Genomic DNA, 18,871 nt, shown 5'->3' with positions numbered 1-18,871 from the left:
CAAAATAATATATGTGTTTCTAAACGCAGACAGATATAGTTTTTGTCATGTCATCGTCTTTTCTGACAAATCATAAGAGTACGCCTATCATTGTGTTCAAAGCATGTCAATGTTCTTTTTAATTATTATTTCAATTAGGATCTTATATCAATTGGATAAATTATTATACAAAGCATGTGAGTGTTCTACTTTTTTGTTGTTGAAGTTACACTGTTCTATTTTTTTAAATCTCTCTTATTTATTATAATTTAATCACAAACACTTGATTACATAGGTTCCCATGTCATTCTAATTGAAACAATACATTTTTATTTTTTTAAAAAAAATATCATTCAATAAATTTAAGAAGTTTCTCCATTCTATACGTGGAGATGGAGGAATAAAAAAATATTATATCCCCAAAGACAAGTGTGTCTTAAACTTTATATTTAATTTTCTTTAAATATTTCAAGTATCAATTTTAAATAAAAAAAAGATCAGATCTTGTTTTCTTGCCCTTGTCCAAACAAACAATCCAAGATCACCAGATCTAGTTGTATTTTTTCCCCTTAATTAAAAGTTTTAGGCAGCATCAAATGTCAGTCAACGTTGTTGACTTTGACCTTTTGGTAGGATTAAGGGTTTTTACTTAATTTAGATATATCTTTGCATTTAATAATCTCACCCACTACTCTTATTAAAAACAGAAAACAAAAAATTTATGAATCGGAAATAGTGACCATTGTCATTTATTAGATCTCACTGAGATCTTCTATTCATTTATTATTTTATTTATTTTCAAGGACTGATTTGTTTTAAAAAAAATGATAATAATAATAAATTTATTACGGGTCAAATGATATAGTTTCTGCCTTAATAGAAGCAGGACATTGTTTATTTTATGTAGTACGTTTAAGTACGATTTAAAATATTTAAATTATATTTATTTTTTTAAAACACTCTGTCAAGTAACTTGAGTTAAATAGACAACTCTTTCTTAATGGTGTGCAAGTCTTGGGATAAGCTGAACAAGCCCGAATTGGATTAATTTTGATATTTTGTTAAATTGTTTCATAAAAAGTAGCTTAGAATTTTTTAAAAATTATCGACTATTATTGTTAGTTTAGTTCAAGTTAGATTATATTTTTCATAAATGATAAATTCGATCATATATATAAATTTCATGTTTAACATATATAATCACGATCCTAAGGTAGCCCCGATTCTTATTTCATATGCAGACACGGTATGAAATCGAGACCTTGCAACTTTTTAGTTCCAGAGGATGCAGAGCCAATTCGAATTCCTAGTTCTCTCGGATTGGGATCAGTTTTCTTTTCATTCGTTCCTAACTCTAGTTCAGCTATTCGACCAAATGCCTCAAAGGACTGCTTGTCCTTTTGGCTGTTCATATATAGCTGGAAGGCTCATGGATGGTTGTTGGGATCCCAAGGTTTAAAGTATATGTTAGTTCTGCTATTTTGATAATTTTGGTTATTTCTTTTGATTATTTCAAATCTTTTACTGTTGTAGAATATTTGTCATACTTTTTCATAAAATTTTGATCAACTCGGCTTCGAGCCTCCGACCAAATACTCACCCTGCCTTTTTTGTTATCTCATTCATTACATGTAGAAACCAGTTAGATCGATCTTAACACATGGGCACTGTCCTAACATGTGATAATATGACAACAAGATAAGCCGGGTCATTTTTCATGTGATGCAGTGTACGGGGTGACACGAACAAAATATGACTTGTTTAGAAATATTGGATTAAATGTTTGAGTAATATCCATGCAAGGTAAAATAAAATTGAAGAAACCAGAGGTATCAAAAAGAACCAGCGGCACGAGGCGAGTATTTTAGGTAGCAGGGCGGCCCAACCGGAGATGTTTGTGTGTAATATGACGGGTTGAGACAGGTTAGTCCGCAATCTGCCACAAGCTACAATTAGACGGGCGGCCTGTCATTTGGTAGGTTGGGAAATTACCAACTCAACTCACCTATTTTATATGACGGAGTGGATTAACGTGACGGACCCAACTCATTTTGACACCTATGGTAGAAACCTCATTTTCATTGTCTTTTGTTTCCAGGATTTGTTGCTCTTCTTTATCTTTAGTAATTTCTTCTTATTATTATTAAAGCTTCAAGGGAAATGAGGTAAGAATAAACGTTCGGTCCGAGGATGGACAGGCTAAATCAGAATCATATAATATAATTAGAAAAATCACTATATATTCCATCATTATACAAGAATAATATTGGCACCAGGAATCTACACACATTTTCAATACTTATTTATCAATCATATCTAAACAAACATATATATTTTTTTCCTAAAATATGAGATATGTCAATAAAAAGGAAAATGATTTTTACACTCCATGATTTTTTTAATGCACTTCACTTCACTTGACTTTTTTATTTTAATTTTGACAAGATTATCTCATTCATTATTTTTTTTCCTTTTCTCGATCAATACATCTATTACTTTCCTTTATTATAAATTTTGATTTACCCAAAAAAACTTAAATATAATTTATTTGTATGTTAAAATAAATAATTCATATTTAAAAAATTAATTATCACTTTTTTTATAAAAATAAATAAACTACACATAAAAATATAGGGGTATAAAAATTTTGTTAATTTTTAAAATTCAAAATATTTAATAATTCCGGGATATCAAAACTTTTAATTGAACAAGTTGGGAAAAATATGAAATTAAATAAAAATTGATTAATATTTTTTTTTATAACTTATGGTTATTATTTTCACTCTATTTTTTGTGGATATACACAAAATATTAAAAATTAATTAATGTAAGCTCCTTTTTAAATGAATCATTTTAAAAAAAAATGTATAAACGATACATTTATTCAATAACATTTTATGTTAAGATATTAAGATTTTTTATCTCCATATTTTTTATTGGACAGTATGATTAATAAGAAAATAATTTTTTTATCTTATAAAAAAATTAAGAAAATATATAATAGATATTAAAACAAGAATGAAACATCATTTGATTTGAAAAAAAAAATGAAATAATGCATATATTAAGATGAAATAAAAGTAGCAATCAATTTAATTTATAATAACTTTAATTTTTGTTTGTGTTTTATTTTGTATTTATAGATATTAACAAATTTAATTATCTTTTTTAGTAGTTTTTGACTATCTAATTTAGTATTTGAGAGTCATTAATAAATTACCTAGAAACAAAAAAATTGTTAATATTGTCAACTTATGCAACAAAAAGTAAAAATTGAGTATATTTATAATAAAATAATAGATTGTAAATTTTATTCCCGCAATTAGAATGATCATCATCAAATATCAAGACATGACAAAATAGATATGTAGGATATTCACTTCAAATAGATATATGTATATCTTAACAAGATTAAACACAATAAAATCTAATCTTATTCTTAGAAGATAATCATCAAAATATCCACAAAAGAAAATTAGGCAACTATGTATGAACTAACCTACTTTAAAAACAAGTCAATAAAAAACATGAAATTAACAAAACTGGACAAAACGAAATTTTATAAAAATAAAATAAAATTAATATTATTAAATTTTCTAATAAAGTTTATTAAGACATTAATATTACAATATTCTAATAAATTTGATTAGCCAATAGAAGCACACTTAAAAAAAATTTCTTTTTAATAAATAAATTATAGTTTATTTAATTCAATTTCATATCACGTTTTTTAATTGAAACTTGATTTTTTTAAAATATTTCTAAAATTTCGACTAATTTGGATGTAGACCGAAATAACGGATTTTTTATCGGTTCGATTTATCTGGTTTTAGTAGTAAACTTCGGCTGGTTGGGATTTTAAGGTTTTTTTTGGGTTATGTTGGTTTAAAGAAAGTTCGGTTTCGACCTGTACTCACCCCTATTTCTACGGAAAATGCTTTGGCTAAGATGATGGTAGTGAAGGGGTTGCAGCGGGCTAACAAGATGGCCAGAGAACTGATCTCCTCCTCATTTAATGTATGAGATCCATGCCCGGAAGTAGGGTGCGTAGGCTCTTCTCTTCGGCAGTAGGCTCAAGCACACGACTATTAGAAGCATCCTACTGTTGTGTTGCCCTCCTCTTAGGATTGACAGATGGCGTGTCATTTGCTTTAGCTGCCAACTTATTTCAGATTATACAGCGTTAGGGATTGTTTTGCCAACACTATTACGCTGTTAACTAGGACGCCAAGAACTGGCCAGTGCCTCGGCTTTTGCACAGTGATAATCTCCGTCATTAGGGCCTTCAATATGAATTGGATGATATGTAACTCGGGCTGCTCTGGGACGGTTGGAAAAAGGTTGGCGGGTGCCCTTGTGAACCTAATTGATACCAATTTAGTGGGCTTAAATAAAATTGGGTCGCAACCCATCAAATACTATTGTAATTTATTAATTCATAAAATTATATTTTAAAATTTTACTAACTAGTGAAAGTAAATAATCTATTAAATTATCACAATAACAATTTTCGACGTCAGTATTTTTCGATGTTTTATCAGTGTTTTTAAGTGTCACGTCAGCAATTGGATCAAAATAATCGAAAATTAAAAATCAGTGTACCAAAACCAAAATTTGAAAACATAATGGGTTTTAATCCACTAAATTAATCAATTTTAGGTTTTGGTACATTCAAGTTTTATTTTAGTACAATAACTTAGATTTTATTTTGGCTTTGGTCTTTTATTTGCCTGAAACTACTAAATCCATCGAATATTGTTTATTTAACAGTAATTCACTCTTACATGACTCATGTCAAAAGAATAAATTATATATTACACACATTGAAATTTACCTACACAAAATAAAAGGAAGCAACATATTTTTTTCCTCTTATTTTAAAGTATGGAAGCTTGTTTTGCTTTATTTTCCATTTTTCAGATGAATTTTAATATGTTTAATATATGGTTTATTCTCGTCACACGTCTCGAGGAGAGCAACAATGTCAAATAAACCATTGATTTTGTGGTTTCGCGGAAAAAAACCAAAAAAAATTATGAAAATCAATTTTTACAAATTACATGACTAAAACTCAAAAATGCCAAGTAACATGACTAAAATTACGATTTTTCCCTGATTAGTAAGATGTCGAATCAAAAATTTGATCAAATAGTCGAAAATAAAAAGTTAGTATACCAAAATAAAACTTTGAAAACTTAATGAACCAAAACTCAAAATTGAATTAATTAATGTAACAAAAAAATTCCCATAAAAAATATACAATGTATCGAAAATAATTTTGCAGTTGATCACAAAACATTAAATTGGGATCAATGCGTTTTAAAACTTAACTACTTTTTCCAGAAAGAAACGTGTCAATACCAGTACTATTTTCATTAATTGTCACATAACCCATTGGAAGATAAATTGGCAACATTATTTGCAGGAATTAAATGCCTGCCATGACAAATACCAGTAGATATGGTAATTTATATTAGCATAAATATAGTAGCTTAATGCTAGCTAGATCCAAATATCCAAATTCTTTTTTTTTTTGGCTTTCAATATATGATTAATTGGTTCAATTAAATCTAAATAACTGTGAGAAACTTTGATTTGTAGTAGAAGATGAGCATTTTTTAGCAATTAATTTACTAAGATGTTGAACTAATACTCTCATTTATAATGATATTAGCTAAACAAGAATTTTAAATTGTTCAATATTTTAGTCAATTGATTTTAAAAAATTATCTTTTCTACTATAAATCCAAGTTTCTAACAATTTTTTTGATTTAGTGGCACCAATCAATCTTATATTGAACACGAAAAAGAAAGAAATGCATGAAAAAATGTTAATAGGTATTTGACGTAATTTTGTCAATAGAGGCGGGGTTCCGAAATACATAATGCTTTTCTCATATATAAATCATGTCAAGAACAATTTTTCATTGCTTATGGGATTTATTTAGCTGGACCGTAGAGAGTCTCAGTTATTGTTCGGTTAATTAGTGATTAATTAAATTAATAAAGTTACGTCTATGTATGCAATGTTATAACAGGTTTTTAATTAAAAATGATTAAGTTTCAAAAAAAAAAATTGATTAAAATGCAAAAAAATAAAAAGTACAAGACTAAAACTGAAATTTGATAATATCGAAGAGCAAAACGAAGAAATATATAGGAATAATTAAAATTATAAATTTTTTCTTTATGATTGTATGTTTCATAAGAATAATTTATTATTATTATTTTAAAAATATTGATAACAAAACCAGATATGTCCTCAAATAATATGGATGCATTTACTTTACACATCTTTATAAGATTTTGACTTTTTTCCTCACCCATTATTACTTCAACGTGCATCTTTATGCCACTAAGATTAAATATTATTTCATTTTTTTTAAAATATTACTTAGCACATATAAGAAATTAGTTAAATTTTGAAATGTGGTTATGGTATATATGATCTTATTTGATTAAATGTATTATTTACAGAAAAAAGTCATACCTTCCATTTTTCTACGCACTTTCTGATTCACACAAAAAGTTTTTTGTTTTATCTGAACCCGTATAATGAAAATTGATACAAAACATTGAAAATATGATAATAACATATGATATTTGAGTACCAACTGATGTAAACATAATACAAAAAATAATATTTTGAGTATAAAATTGGAACAATTATATAAATATCAACAATTACTACATTTGTTTGAGTACTCAAATATCATATATTATTATAGATAAAAACACATTTGATACTCATATATGATATGTAGTATCACATTTTCAGCGTTTTGTACTGTTTTTTTATATGAGAAAATACACAGATCATTAATATCAATATTTGTAACATATGTTTGGGTTCTCAAATATCATATATTAGTACTATATTTTTAATGTTTTGTATCGATTTTCATCCAGGACACACGTATATATATATTTTTTATACAGAAAAAGACAACAAATAAAAGCAATGTTTGGAGATTTATCGATCACTTCTCGTCTACTTGTATGAAATTAATTGAGCGTCCCCCCTCCATTGTTCGCCCATTAAAATCATCATGTGTTAAATTGTTCCCATAAAATAAAATAAAGGCAGTCGATTTAAAACTTTCTGTCCAACAATATACCTGTCGCGACTGTGTTTGTCTTTTAGTTAGGTTGAGTAAATTTTCGAACAATAGTTTAGAAATGATATTAGTTAGGGATGTAAACGAACCAAACAGTTTGTAAGCTATTCGAAGCTCGATTCGATAAAAGCTCGTTTGAGCTCGTTTAATGAGGCTCGTTAAGATAAACAAACCAAACTCAAGTTTTACAGTACTCGGCTCGTTAGCTCGTGAACATATTCGTTGGTAAGTTCATGAGTAATCTTTTAGATGAAAAAATAATAGTTTTGATATTTGATTTATTGATTTTGCATATTATTTATGAAATATATAGAAAAATCTATTAAATTTATTTATTATAATAAATTTACAAATTTTAATAAGAACAATATATTTTTCTTTAAATATATAATTTACTTTTTAATTAATTTAATGAAAATTTAAATGTATAATTCATATTTATTAAGCTTGTTTAGGCTCGAGAAAGGCTTGAATAAGCTCGTGAGCCATGCATATATTCGTTAAATAAAGCTCGAGCTCGGCTCGATTATAAACGAACCAAGCTCAAACATTCAAGAGTTCGGCTCGCCTCGACTCGATTACATCCCTAATATTAGTCGGCTAAATTATATTAAACAAAATTTGTGTGAAAAAATTCATTCGAAAAAACGTTGATAGAGAAAATCAAAATCTTAATCATCAACTTAATTTCATCTACTTTATCAACTTAATCATCCCAAGATCATTGGGTCTACGCTTGAATTTTTTACCACATGATCCAGTATAATATTCTATGGTCGTCTCAAATTTTATTGAGTGAATTAAATAAAGTTAAATAGGAAATCTGTCTATAAATTTTATTCTCCCAATTTTTTAATCTATGTGAAAAAACAAACCTGATAACGTTGCTCATGACTCAATAGTTCATGTGTCTTTAAGATTCTACGTTTTTTAGATTATGTCTTGAGATAAAGTTTTCCCAATTAAAAAAAAATACATTAGAAATCATGTTTATGAACAATCGAATTTTGAAAAAGGATGACCGAAGAATATTTATATTGTAGAGTAAAAATATTTGAAATCATATATGAATTTTTGTTCATGCATATACAAGTTTAGTGAAGATCCACCACCGCAGTCTCAAATCCACATGCATGTATCACTCAATAATCACGACTGCTCCACCTCCCTACTAAATGCTCACTTTAAAAGCACGAGCAAGGACTTCTGGTGAACTTTTGAATTTCTGCATGCACATGTCCCTCTCTTTCGTGTTTTTCACGCCTTTACTCCTCTTTTGTTGCCATCAATCAAGGAAGGCAGCCGTCTTATATTTCACTCTCGGCCGCGGGTAAGTAAAGATAATCTGTTTTTTTTATTTTCGGTTTCTTGGATTTTTTTTTTCCGAATTTTGATGATCCCTTTGGGATATTTTGTAGTGTATTATTGTAATCTACCTTCGGAATATTTGATACTTGTCATTCTTTCTTGAATTTCCTCTCGATTTATTTGGGTGAAAGGCTTGTGAGTATCCTTTAATGAGGAATCAGATCATGGCATTAACTGTTAGTCGTTTCGCGTGTGAATTTTTTTCTTTTGTGGGAAATTTAGTGTCTTGACTACTTTTTTGGTCAAGATTTGTTGGGATTCAATATATTAGCAAGAGATTTTGTCCCTTTTCAGACAGATTTTCTCAGTTCTTAGAGAATAAATGTAGGCGAGCGCATCCATTTAAAAGAGACAAGTAACAAATTGAAAGAGTGCCCCCTCAAGCAATGGCTCAGTAATGACGAGTTCTGGTGTAGAAATCTAGAGAAATTCCCCAACTTTGCGTTTGGTTGAGGAAAAAAGGTCAGAGAAGAAATATTTTTCCCTGTATCTGGTCTCTGAGTTGCAGTCTTTTATTTATCTTATGATGGATGATTCTTATATTGGGAAAATTCTGCTATTATTGATAATCAGGACAAGACCCATTAGGGGCGGCGGAATTTTTAAGAGTTCGTGTTTAACGTTGTTAAAAAATACAAGTTTTACTTGCAAATCCATTGAATCGCCTAAATTCTTGGCTGACTATTGAATCTATTTGATCAAGTACTTGCAATCTTTTTTATCCGTCTGTTAATTGTGAGATATTCTTTCTTCGAACATTATAAAACCATTATCTGTTTGGCGATGCTTATTTTCCTGAAGAGACATTTCAAGAACATTTGTAGTCATGGCTCATTAATCTATTTTTTTTTCCATTTCCTTGTTCTTCAATCTTTGTTGCGTTTCTGTGTATTAATACCTCTAGTAATTCGAAAAGATCTGGCTTTAATGTGCTTGTTAATAGTGTCGAGAACAGAGCTCCGTACTTCAGGGAGCTAATGGAGGAAAGGCAAATCAATTTTAATGCACCGCTGCTGTCTGTAAGGAGATATTCATCACCTTTGAACTCTTCAGAAGAGTTCGTAAAAGGTAAGGCGACAGCAAAAGTGATACCCACCCGACAGTTATCTCTTCCTTTGAACAAATCGGATTGGGAAACCGAGGAGGTGACAAAACCAGGTGCTGTTCCTTTTCACTGGGAACAGGTCCCTGGAAAACCGAAACGTGAAGTTGAAGGCCTGGTTCACACTGTAGAGGAACCTTCAAACACCATCAGAAGTAATTCAGGTGAAATCCCAAGGCTGCCCCCAGGTAGGGTATCGGTTCTTCACTCCCAGTATAACTCTGGTGAAAGATTTGTTGATCAGGATATTTACATGCCACAGATTGAATCATTTTCCTTTAGTGACCATTCTAGTTTTCTGGAGAATCTGAATGAGAGTTTAAATCATAGAGATGAATCTGACACAGATAGTGAGGACGATGGGTACACTGATGCACTTGACACATTGTCAAGGATATCATCATCCTTTGCACCTTCTGAAACTTTTTCTGTCGACGAAAAAACAAGAGATTTAATGATGGATAGATTCTTGCCTGCAGCTAAGGCTGTTGTCCTAGTAGAGACGCCACAGTATGTTGTGAAGAAGGCATTGGTGGTTAACAAGCAACAGAGGGAACCAGGAAAGAAGGTGGTTTTGGGGGAAAGAAATCTCTTACTTGAGCAATATGGTTCCATTCCATATTACAGGGAGTGTGCTGATGCTGTGCGAAGTGAAGATGAAGATGAGTGTTCAATTAAGGTTAAAAAATCGGGGAAATTGTGGGGGATTCTTCCTCGGTTTCGTGTAAAAAATTCTTTGTGCTTGTTTAATCCATTAGCTGGAATGAATTTGAAAAGTTGTACCACGTCATCTTCTGCCAGTGATATTAGGAAACAGACTGGGAAAGCATTCAGTGGACCCCTGTACAAGGTAGTCTTCAATTATCAGTTGTAAAATTTTACTAGAGCAGTAAAAAATAATTAGTCATTGAACTATTGAATCCTTGCAGAATTCGGGTCATGTTCCTCGTACGAAAAGAACTCATTCTGGTTTGCTGCCAGGGGAATTGCTAAAATCTGAGAAGAAGTTATCTAGTGGATCAAATCAGTTCTTGAATTCCTTCGACTTGTATAAATCAGAATTGTCTCCGTTAAGACCAAACAGAAGTGGTAACATATCTCCCTATCGGAATGAATCTCCGAAGTCTCCATTTCGTGAAGGAGTTGGATTTATTGGTATCCCCAATAACTATGAGAATTCAAATGCCAAGAAAATAGCATCGTCCCGTAAATTGTTCGAGGCTTTGCAAGATGTGTCAAAGAAACAAATAAACGAGCGAGGACCAGATCCATCAGGCAACGCATCTGAGAAGACTATGTGCATGGATTTTGTAAATAAAGCGGAACTCCCAGTTTCAGATTTATTTTGTGCAAAAGCAGAGGTGCCAGTGGTCATCTCCCGTGAGTGGTCGAAGTTTTTGGCTGGCAGAAAACATATGGTAAAAAGTGATGCGTTTAAATCTTCAGTTCCTGAAATTCTATACCCTCACATGTCAAAGCTTGGAAATGTAGCTGGTTCTGATAAAGATGTCATGTCCCGGGAACGCACAGAAGTGCTATCTGAAGCAAATTTTTACGCGAAAGATGAAAATAATCGAGAATCAGATAGTCAAATAGAGTTTGATCCTGCATGTCTGAAATCTCCTTTACCTCCACCTTTACCAAAATCGCCTGCTGAATCGTGGCTATGGCGTACACTGCCTTCCGTTTCTTTAGGCAATCCATTTTCCAGTCCACATCGTACAATCCAATTTCACTCCAAGAAACAGAATCTGAAAAGTTCTAATACCCCGATTCCAAATGGGAAACTATCATGAAAAATTCTTACCTACGACAAAATCATGTTCGATATTCAGATGTAACCTGTTGCTATCTTCTGAATTTTTTCCTCTGAAGCATTTATTGAATTTTGCCTAATGGTTTCTATGTTGTTCTTGAATCATGACAGGAAATTATGAAAAATGCTTCCAACAGTAGAAACAAATCATAGAAAGAAGCAAGCCCGCCAGGGATCCTCATCCTCAGCCACATATACAAGTTCAAGATTTTCCCAGCACCGCGAATTTTACAGATAATTTTTTTTGCCATATTATATAGCTTTTCACAGATAGAGAAACTCGATTTCTAGGAATGGCAAACGATCTGATGGCTGTAAAATCCTTTTTTGTAAGCTTTCTGAAGCCAGCTTTTGATATATGAGATGTACACAGAAAGAGATAAGAAATATGAAACATTTCAACGTTGTAACTAACAAATTACTCTATTTATGTACTTGTGTTTTAGCTAGAATTTTAGCCTGTATCATGTTCTGTATGAACATAAATCTTCCCGTTGTCATACAATTTAGATCTGTTACACGTGTCCCATACAAGGATTTGATAATAATCTTTTTTGAAAATTGTATAATACACGTGTCACAAATTTAAATCGTGAAACAAGAGATGTTACATTGTTAATTTATAACACAAAAAAATTTCCGCCGTGGAATATTATTAAGAAAACATTTTACTTGCTAAAATTCGTAGACAAAAATTGAAGCCAATTGTTAACAAAGATTTTTAGAGTAGAGTATCTGGGATTTAGTTGGTTAATGTATCACGGATTATTATTTTAAAACCAAATTAAAGAGTTTTATATCCAAAATGCTCATTAAAAAATATTTTTAGAAAACCACTCTACCTAAATTTCATTACGAAAAACGCTTTTAAGTAAAAGATCTAATGACTTTTCATAGATAACCTATGTTAGAAAAATATCTAATTTTGGACAAGTGCTTATAAAACATTTTTGATCAACCCAACATATTATGTAAAAATATTTTTATAGTTAAAAATAATTAAGAATGTGTTGGATAACTATTCTATAAAAATCTTTTAATTTTATTTTTTTGCTCATTTTTTCTTGGATTTGTTACATGTTTGACCCACGTTTTTTTGAAAATTTTAGAAACAAAAAAAAAAAATAACTCTTAGCTATTCATTAAAAACTATACTTATAGAACAATTTTTTGAAAACTATTTTAAAATTTTACAAAAATCTTGTCCAAACACACATTTTAAAGTTTTTCATTATAAGACACTAAACACAATTTTAAATTACTTAACCAAACATAGTCATAATCTTCTTAATGAAATATTTTCGTAAAAAATTTTTAATCAAGAATTCGATACTAATTAAATTAAAGTTTCGCAATATAAAATCTAGCTTTTTCAAAAAATAATAATGAGGGAAATATTTAACCATATAATTTTTCTGTTTCAGAAAGAAAATATTATTAGAATAGGCCATACTGATAGTTCTTTTTAAGACTCTCATCTGCTAAATCAGAGGAAATATTATATCAAATATCCATGTATATGAAAAACCCTTTTACCGTCTATTTTAGTTCCAAATCATAACATTAATTTACTGAATAAATCCAATCACCATTATAAGAAATAAAATATTAAAATGATAAATGCTGTAGATTAAATATTTTCAATGGGTCGTTGATGGTTAATTATAGCACATCAAACAGACATCAAAGTCCCCAAATTGGGGTGACGGATTCGAAATCCAATTGTAATAAACATATCTCCTAATTCAGAAAAAAAAAAAAACAATTATATATATGTATATAATTTGACATTATCAAATTGGATTTTATTTTTGTGTCGTCTGATCTCCTTAGTTTCTCTCACACATCCAGTAACCTTAATGACCGTAAGCACATCAAGTATTTTTATTTCCAAAATATAATGGACTTAGCCCCGAACTAATCTCTGGTTTGTTATGCAGTAAGTTTATCGGGCCGGGTAACCCGCCCCGTTAAGGATCCCCGCAAGGCAAAATTTGTCTTAAATGTACAAGAATGTAGAGTAGAGGGAAGTTGAGTCCCATGAAATTGTCAATATTTTGTAACACATAAGAGCTAACTGTTAGGCATTAATGGCACAGTTATGAGTAATAATTAATCTTTACTATTATATTTTGGTGATCGTAAAGGCCGAAGGGGGCCCGTCTCTCTCGTACGCCAAAACACAAAAAAAAAAAAAAAAAAACGATTATATTTGGAGATTTCTTGATGGAATTTAGGTGATTTATTAGTAGTAAATTATAATAATTTCAAATCACAATCAAAGAACAACTCATCTTATTTAATTTTAGAGGTCAGCTTATTAATGACCATTAAATTTGTAAAAATTGACCAATAACATCCTGTCACACTATTAATATACATTTTTTTTATGAGTAGAAACCCGTTGTCATTATATCCTTTGATGTTTACTCGGTAAACTCCGACGCTAATACAATATCAAACCACGTGTGATAGCTTCTCTCGAAAATGTGTTGGCAGGGAGAATCGAACTCATGATCACTTACTAGTTGTATACTATATGTATGAAAATATAGGATCAATGAACGCAGAGTAAGCATCTCACATGATCATTTTCATTAGTATTAACTGTTAGTTTTCATGGCCTACATTAATAGATTAATGTACGTGGTGGGGGACAGGCTATGTTAAGCGGTGGAATAATGAAGCTAGCTCTCTCAAGTCTCGTAGTAAAAAGATCATCAAGATATACACAACTATTACAAAACTAATTAAGTTTCGTCTCCTTTAATTTGTTGTTTAATTTTTTTTTTTGTGCATGTTGGAAACTTTAATTTTTGAATATCATGATCATTTGAGCCAACCCTGATTAAAATTCTTGAGTGCGCAAGTTGTCCGAATGTATATTTTGAAAATGGAAAAGAGGGTTTCAAGAATGTGTGAAAGTACTAATATCTTAAAAGGAAAATCACATTTTTTGTTATGTAACATGCATGCATGTTTATATTTTAGTTTTGTTTTCAGTCAATTTACGGTCTTAATTTACTAATTCACGATTTTTTCGATGTTACTATTTTTTTCATGTGATACTGACGTGTCTAATGTCACGTCAGGAACTTGGTAAAAAATAACTAAAATTAAAAAAAAAATGTTAGTTAATTGATTAAAACTGTAAATTGACAAATCGATAATATGATCAAAAATGAAAAAATACAACTTACTTCACTGAAATGTAATATCTCCTATTTTGCATTGGTTGCTTAACGAATACTGAATTTGAATGTGTGACAATCTATTTCTTAATTTTTTCTTCCCTCACGGTACATAAACAAGAAACATGCATGATATAAGCCTTCAATTGTAGCATAGCAAAGATATAGGACTGTACGTTCTTCTTTGTCCTGGAAACGAGTCGTATAAACCATAAAATCAATCGCATGATTCGAATAAGTTTTAGTTTAATCAAACAACAATCTCTTCCATTAAGCTAAAAGTACATCTACATATATGTGAATTAGAACACGATCAACTCCTAAATGTGTGTGTATAATGACAAAGTACTTGGAAGATCTCACTCCTATGCTCTAACGCATATATAGTCAGCTCTTTTAAGTACTTGGCCTCTCCTCTCAATATTCTAATATGTTGAGTGTGTATTAATATCGACATCCAACAACACCATCCAACAATACCATATTAATCTGTGAAAAATGATTGAATTAAGGTCTTTTTCCCTATATTTCTATGGAAGATCAATGAGGAGTCAAAGCAAGAGAAAGGATTGTGTTAATATCTGAATCTCCTCCCTTCATGCAAGCCTTGTGATCCTTGCTATTATTTGTACTCAGGCTTAAACTTAGTTGTAAATCTGATCCTGCAGGCAACCTTTCTGTCCCCATAATTCTCTTCTCCTCGTTCGTCTGTAAAAACAAAATTATAGGAGCTTATTTATCATAACCATACCATAGTTCGTCACAAAATTGTGCACTTGTGTTATCTTTTTGCAACAGATTATATATGTCGACTCGTTATTATCTCATGTTATTTAAAATCAACTTACACTCCATTTTTGGCTAACGAACTAGGCTTATTTGCGCATGCAAACGAGAGGTAAAACAATGGTTTTACTACCAACTTTTTTATATTACAAAAGTTGATAAAAGAACCCATTATCTAGCATAACGAGCCTTCTCATATATCTCCCTTACACTACAAGACGACACGGGGATACGAATCTTTTGACATAGCATGACTGAATTACCTCATTTATCGGGAAGGAATTATCAAGATTACGAAGCGGTAGCCTTGAGTTTTCAGATATGAAGCTTGGTTTCTGCTGACAAATCCTAGTGCTGCTGTCAATGCCATTCCAGCGAGGTTGCGGTTTAAAACTTTGTGAAACAGCGCTAGCCCAAATGCTAGATATAGGAATCTTTTGCTCTTTAAAATGGGTTTTGAGGATCTCTTCTCCCGAAGGCCACCTTCTATCTTCAATAAATTTGTTTGGCCTGATCAGTGGACCAGTTCCGTACCTTTGTTCCGTCGATTGAATACAGCTTGGAATTGGCTCATCCTGCTTATTTACCTCCAAAATCACTCGACAATCAGTCCTGACTTTGGGTTCTTGATTATCAGAAGACCAGCGCTGAAATCTGCAGCTACAGTCAATTAGACGAATTAAGAATTTCATCAGGCTGAGTATTACCGGTCTTTCTTTAATTTTGTTGATATGGCATTTATACTCCAATTACCTGGAAGTGAGTGATTTGATTTCAAATGGATAGTAGGATTGTGAACTGTGGGAAAAATTCCTCAGGCCAACTCCCTGATCGGGCGTATCCTGGGAAAGAACAATGCCACCATTCTCTAATTTCAAGTGATGAAGAGGGCTGAATTTTCGGGATGTTATTCCAGAAAGGTGGTATCTTCTTCCTGGAATACTGTAAAATCTATTTGGTTGACCAATCACTACACATGTCACATGTAAATTAGTATATATTGAATAATAATAATAATAATAATCGGACTGATATATTAATTACTAGCAAAGCCCTAGCTAGCCAGGAAAAGTAGAAACTTAAGTGAATATATGAAGTTATTTTTTGAAAGATTATTACCTTTTCCGGATTCATCCAGTCTCTTTCCCCGATACATCTGAAATTATCCAAGTAAAACAATCGGGAAGAACGTAAATAAAACCCTCTTTATAAGATACACAACTACTGCTAATATTTTTTTTACTTATTTAGTTCAAGTGTTGTAATAAATTTATACCTGTAAGTGACTTTTGACATGAGAGATGCTGAGTCCTCTCACTTTCATCAATTGAAGCACTGATTTAGGAGTGGCCCCTGAAAGACAAGGCTTGAGAATTCATGCTCACAAGAAAATCGATCGTATAAAAATAACACAAAAAATAATTTGAATCTTTAATCACATCTCGATTAAGAGAATGTTGGCATTTTTGTCTTCGTTTTAATCAAATTATATTTATCCAAATTAGTCTGAATAAACGGATTCTAACCTTCATTATACATCTAACAGATGTTGGGACATTGAAACAAGATGAAGACCACTATTTGACCAGATATTAAACATTTCCCACTGTATGTTTCACCCTAGCTCGAGTACCACTTGGTGATGACAACGTGATCCACGAATAGTTTAATCAACTGGTTTCGCAAAAGTGATCAACTTCTAAACTTATTACTAGAATTTAAGTAATCACCAAAAAACTCGTGTTTGGGCAACTAAGCACATAAACTTACTTTCCTGCCCTCCAAGCCTCTCTATAGCATGAATGAATGAGAGATGAAGATCAGGAGTCCACCGTAGTCTAGGCATTTTGGATCGAATATACTGCCTAACCGAACTCTTCTTCTCACCCCCTTCTGCTGATTTCAAGCTATCTTCATGTTTTATCTCTTCACCGTTGCTGGAAAACTCCATACCTTTATCATCAACGGCGTTGCTTCCAGCTTCTTCATTTAAATCGATGGACGAAATATTTTCTGATGAATCGGATGATAATGTGTTTTGTTCCATTTCCATATCATCATCTCTTGATCCGGTGTTCATCTTTTCATCAGCCGTTAATGCCTTTTGCTTAATATTGCTTTCTCCTAAAAGGTGAATGTAGAAAGTTTATCGTTCTTTGCTAAAAGAATTTGATCATAGAAGATGAAACATCAAAATTGAAATCATCAGAAAAGAAAAGGGTCTACACCATATTGCAAAATAATCGACTTCTCAATTAAAATTGTTCAAGATTTTAAAGAAAAATAATGCTTTATGGGGCATTATTAATGTTCCACTTTCCTTCTGGGGTCGTCACAATTAGCAAGAATGTAACTATATATATATACACACACACACGTATATGCGTGCGGGATACATGTGGGTGGGTGTATGTATATGTAACATACACATGCTATCGTTAATATATAATAACTAATACAGATACACATTATTTATTTCAACTGCTGGGCTGTAGGATTTTAGTGTTGACGCATCCTAACTGTAGAAATTAACTGCTCAAAGCACAAAATTTGGTGCTCATATATTTGTAATTCTTTATATTTATATTAACTTTATCGACTGATATTTTAAATGTATATTCGAGGTACGTAGTTTCAATTTTAAGGAACTGAAAATTGGAAAATATTAAGGTCATGTATATGAAGTTCAACTAATTGTTATCATTGAAATAATTAAAATAACTTTAATGTTTAAAATTGAATTAAATATAAATAAAGAAAAAACATATGAAAATTCAGTGATAAAAAATTAAATGTTTCATACTATGTATTTTTTGGGAAAGGAAACAGAAAAGAAAATTTTGCCCGCAGAAATATAATTAACCAAAACTATATTAAATTAAACACATCCAACTTAGACTGCATATGTAGAATCTTGAATCTTTATATATCCTCATTTTTGCAGTTTTGTTGCAAAAAGAAAATAAGATATATAAAGTGGCATGTCCGAGTGTAGATAGCCACACATAAACCCTAAAAAACTGAAAAAATGCGTACCTGGAAAGTAGACATGCAAAGATCATAAAATACTGAACCTAAAAGATCCGATCCTTGATAATTTTCCGAATCCTCGATAAGATCTCAAGTCCCTCTCGTTATTTTGAAGTTCGGTCCGATTCAATATTTGCTGGTTTAGAACATCAAACAACCTGAAGACCATCTCAAACAAAACGGCAAGAAAACATGTTTCAACTTTCGAGATGCTAGGGTTCGTTTAAAAATTTAGGTAAATAGGAAAAACAAAAGTCAAGGGCCATGGGTGTGAAATTAAAACTAGAAAAAATGAAGAAAATAAATAGTTTTGATCTGGCTTTGATCAAATATAAAAACTGGGAGAAAATAGCATTTCAAAGCCCTCGGAGTGATCATATACAGAGTACCAGACGACGCTGATTAATGTAAACCGTATAAATATATCTTTCTCCGGTCATCGTTTCTCACCTTGCATCCTTCCCGATCGAGTAAACACCNT

The 18,871-nt window shown here is 31.2% G+C and overlaps 2 protein-coding genes across 8 annotated transcripts; one reads left to right on the top strand and one right to left on the bottom strand.

Annotated features, from left to right (window-relative positions):
- Positions 1-8,109: 8,109 nt before the first annotated feature.
- Positions 8,110-11,835, top strand: LOC140965186 (uncharacterized). Of its 5 annotated transcripts, none has more exons than XM_073425299.1 (4): positions 8,110-8,427; positions 9,409-10,417; positions 10,497-10,985; positions 11,495-11,835. In XM_073425299.1, exons 1-4 carry the CDS (start codon positions 8,273-8,275, stop codon positions 11,534-11,536), a joined length of 1,695 nt encoding a protein of 564 aa, XP_073281400.1. In that variant the 5' UTR covers positions 8,110-8,272; the 3' UTR covers positions 11,537-11,835. The 5 variants fall into 5 exon arrangements, with proteins under 5 accessions (XP_073281400.1, XP_073281397.1, XP_073281396.1 ...); XM_073425296.1 differs by having other exon boundaries at positions 8,111-8,427; positions 10,497-11,389; XM_073425295.1 differs by having other exon boundaries at positions 8,112-8,427; positions 10,497-11,404.
- Positions 11,836-15,087: 3,252 nt separating this feature from the next.
- Positions 15,088-18,871, bottom strand: LOC140964121 (uncharacterized). Of its 3 annotated transcripts, none has more exons than XM_073423656.1 (7): positions 18,841-18,871; positions 17,131-18,548; positions 16,637-16,713; positions 16,480-16,516; positions 16,114-16,330; positions 15,624-16,020; positions 15,088-15,282 (listed from the first exon to the last, which is right to left on the bottom strand). In XM_073423656.1, exons 2-7 carry the CDS (start codon positions 17,438-17,440, stop codon positions 15,115-15,117), a joined length of 1,206 nt encoding a protein of 401 aa, XP_073279757.1. In that variant the 5' UTR covers positions 17,441-18,548; positions 18,841-18,871; the 3' UTR covers positions 15,088-15,114. The 3 variants fall into 3 exon arrangements, with proteins under 3 accessions (XP_073279757.1, XP_073279758.1, XP_073279760.1); XM_073423657.1 differs by lacking the exon at positions 18,841-18,871 and adding an exon at positions 18,549-18,828 and having other exon boundaries at positions 17,131-18,428; XM_073423659.1 differs by lacking the exon at positions 18,841-18,871 and having other exon boundaries at positions 15,624-16,014; positions 17,131-18,829.

The sequence above is a fragment of the Primulina huaijiensis genome, chromosome 18 (genome assembly GCF_012295235.1).
Source record: "Primulina huaijiensis isolate GDHJ02 chromosome 18, ASM1229523v2, whole genome shotgun sequence".
NCBI classification, from domain to species: Eukaryota; Viridiplantae; Streptophyta; class Magnoliopsida; order Lamiales; family Gesneriaceae; genus Primulina; species Primulina huaijiensis.
This window is presented reverse-complemented; position numbering and strand designations above follow the sequence as displayed.

Bases quoted from the DNA above. Each gene is read 5' to 3' on its own strand.
- LOC140965186 (XM_073425296.1), top strand. From the start codon at position 8,273: ATGCTCACTTTAAAAGCACGAGCAAGGACTTCTGGTGAACTTTTGAAT. The intron at 8,428-9,408 runs GTAAGTAAAGAT...GCTTGTTAATAG, and splicing joins TATTTCACTCTCGGCCGCGG to TGTCGAGAACAGAGCTCCGT. The intron at 10,418-10,496 runs GTAGTCTTCAAT...GAATCCTTGCAG, and splicing joins TCAGTGGACCCCTGTACAAG to AATTCGGGTCATGTTCCTCG.
- LOC140964121 (XM_073423656.1), bottom strand. From the start codon at position 17,440: ATGAACACCGGATCAAGAGATGATGATATGGAAATGGAACAAAACACA. The intron at 16,021-16,113 runs GTAATTGGAGTA...AATTGACTGTAG, and splicing joins ATCAAATCACTCACTTCCAG to CTGCAGATTTCAGCGCTGGT. The intron at 15,283-15,623 runs GTAATTCAGTCA...TTGTTTTTACAG, and splicing joins ATTCCTTCCCGATAAATGAG to ACGAACGAGGAGAAGAGAAT.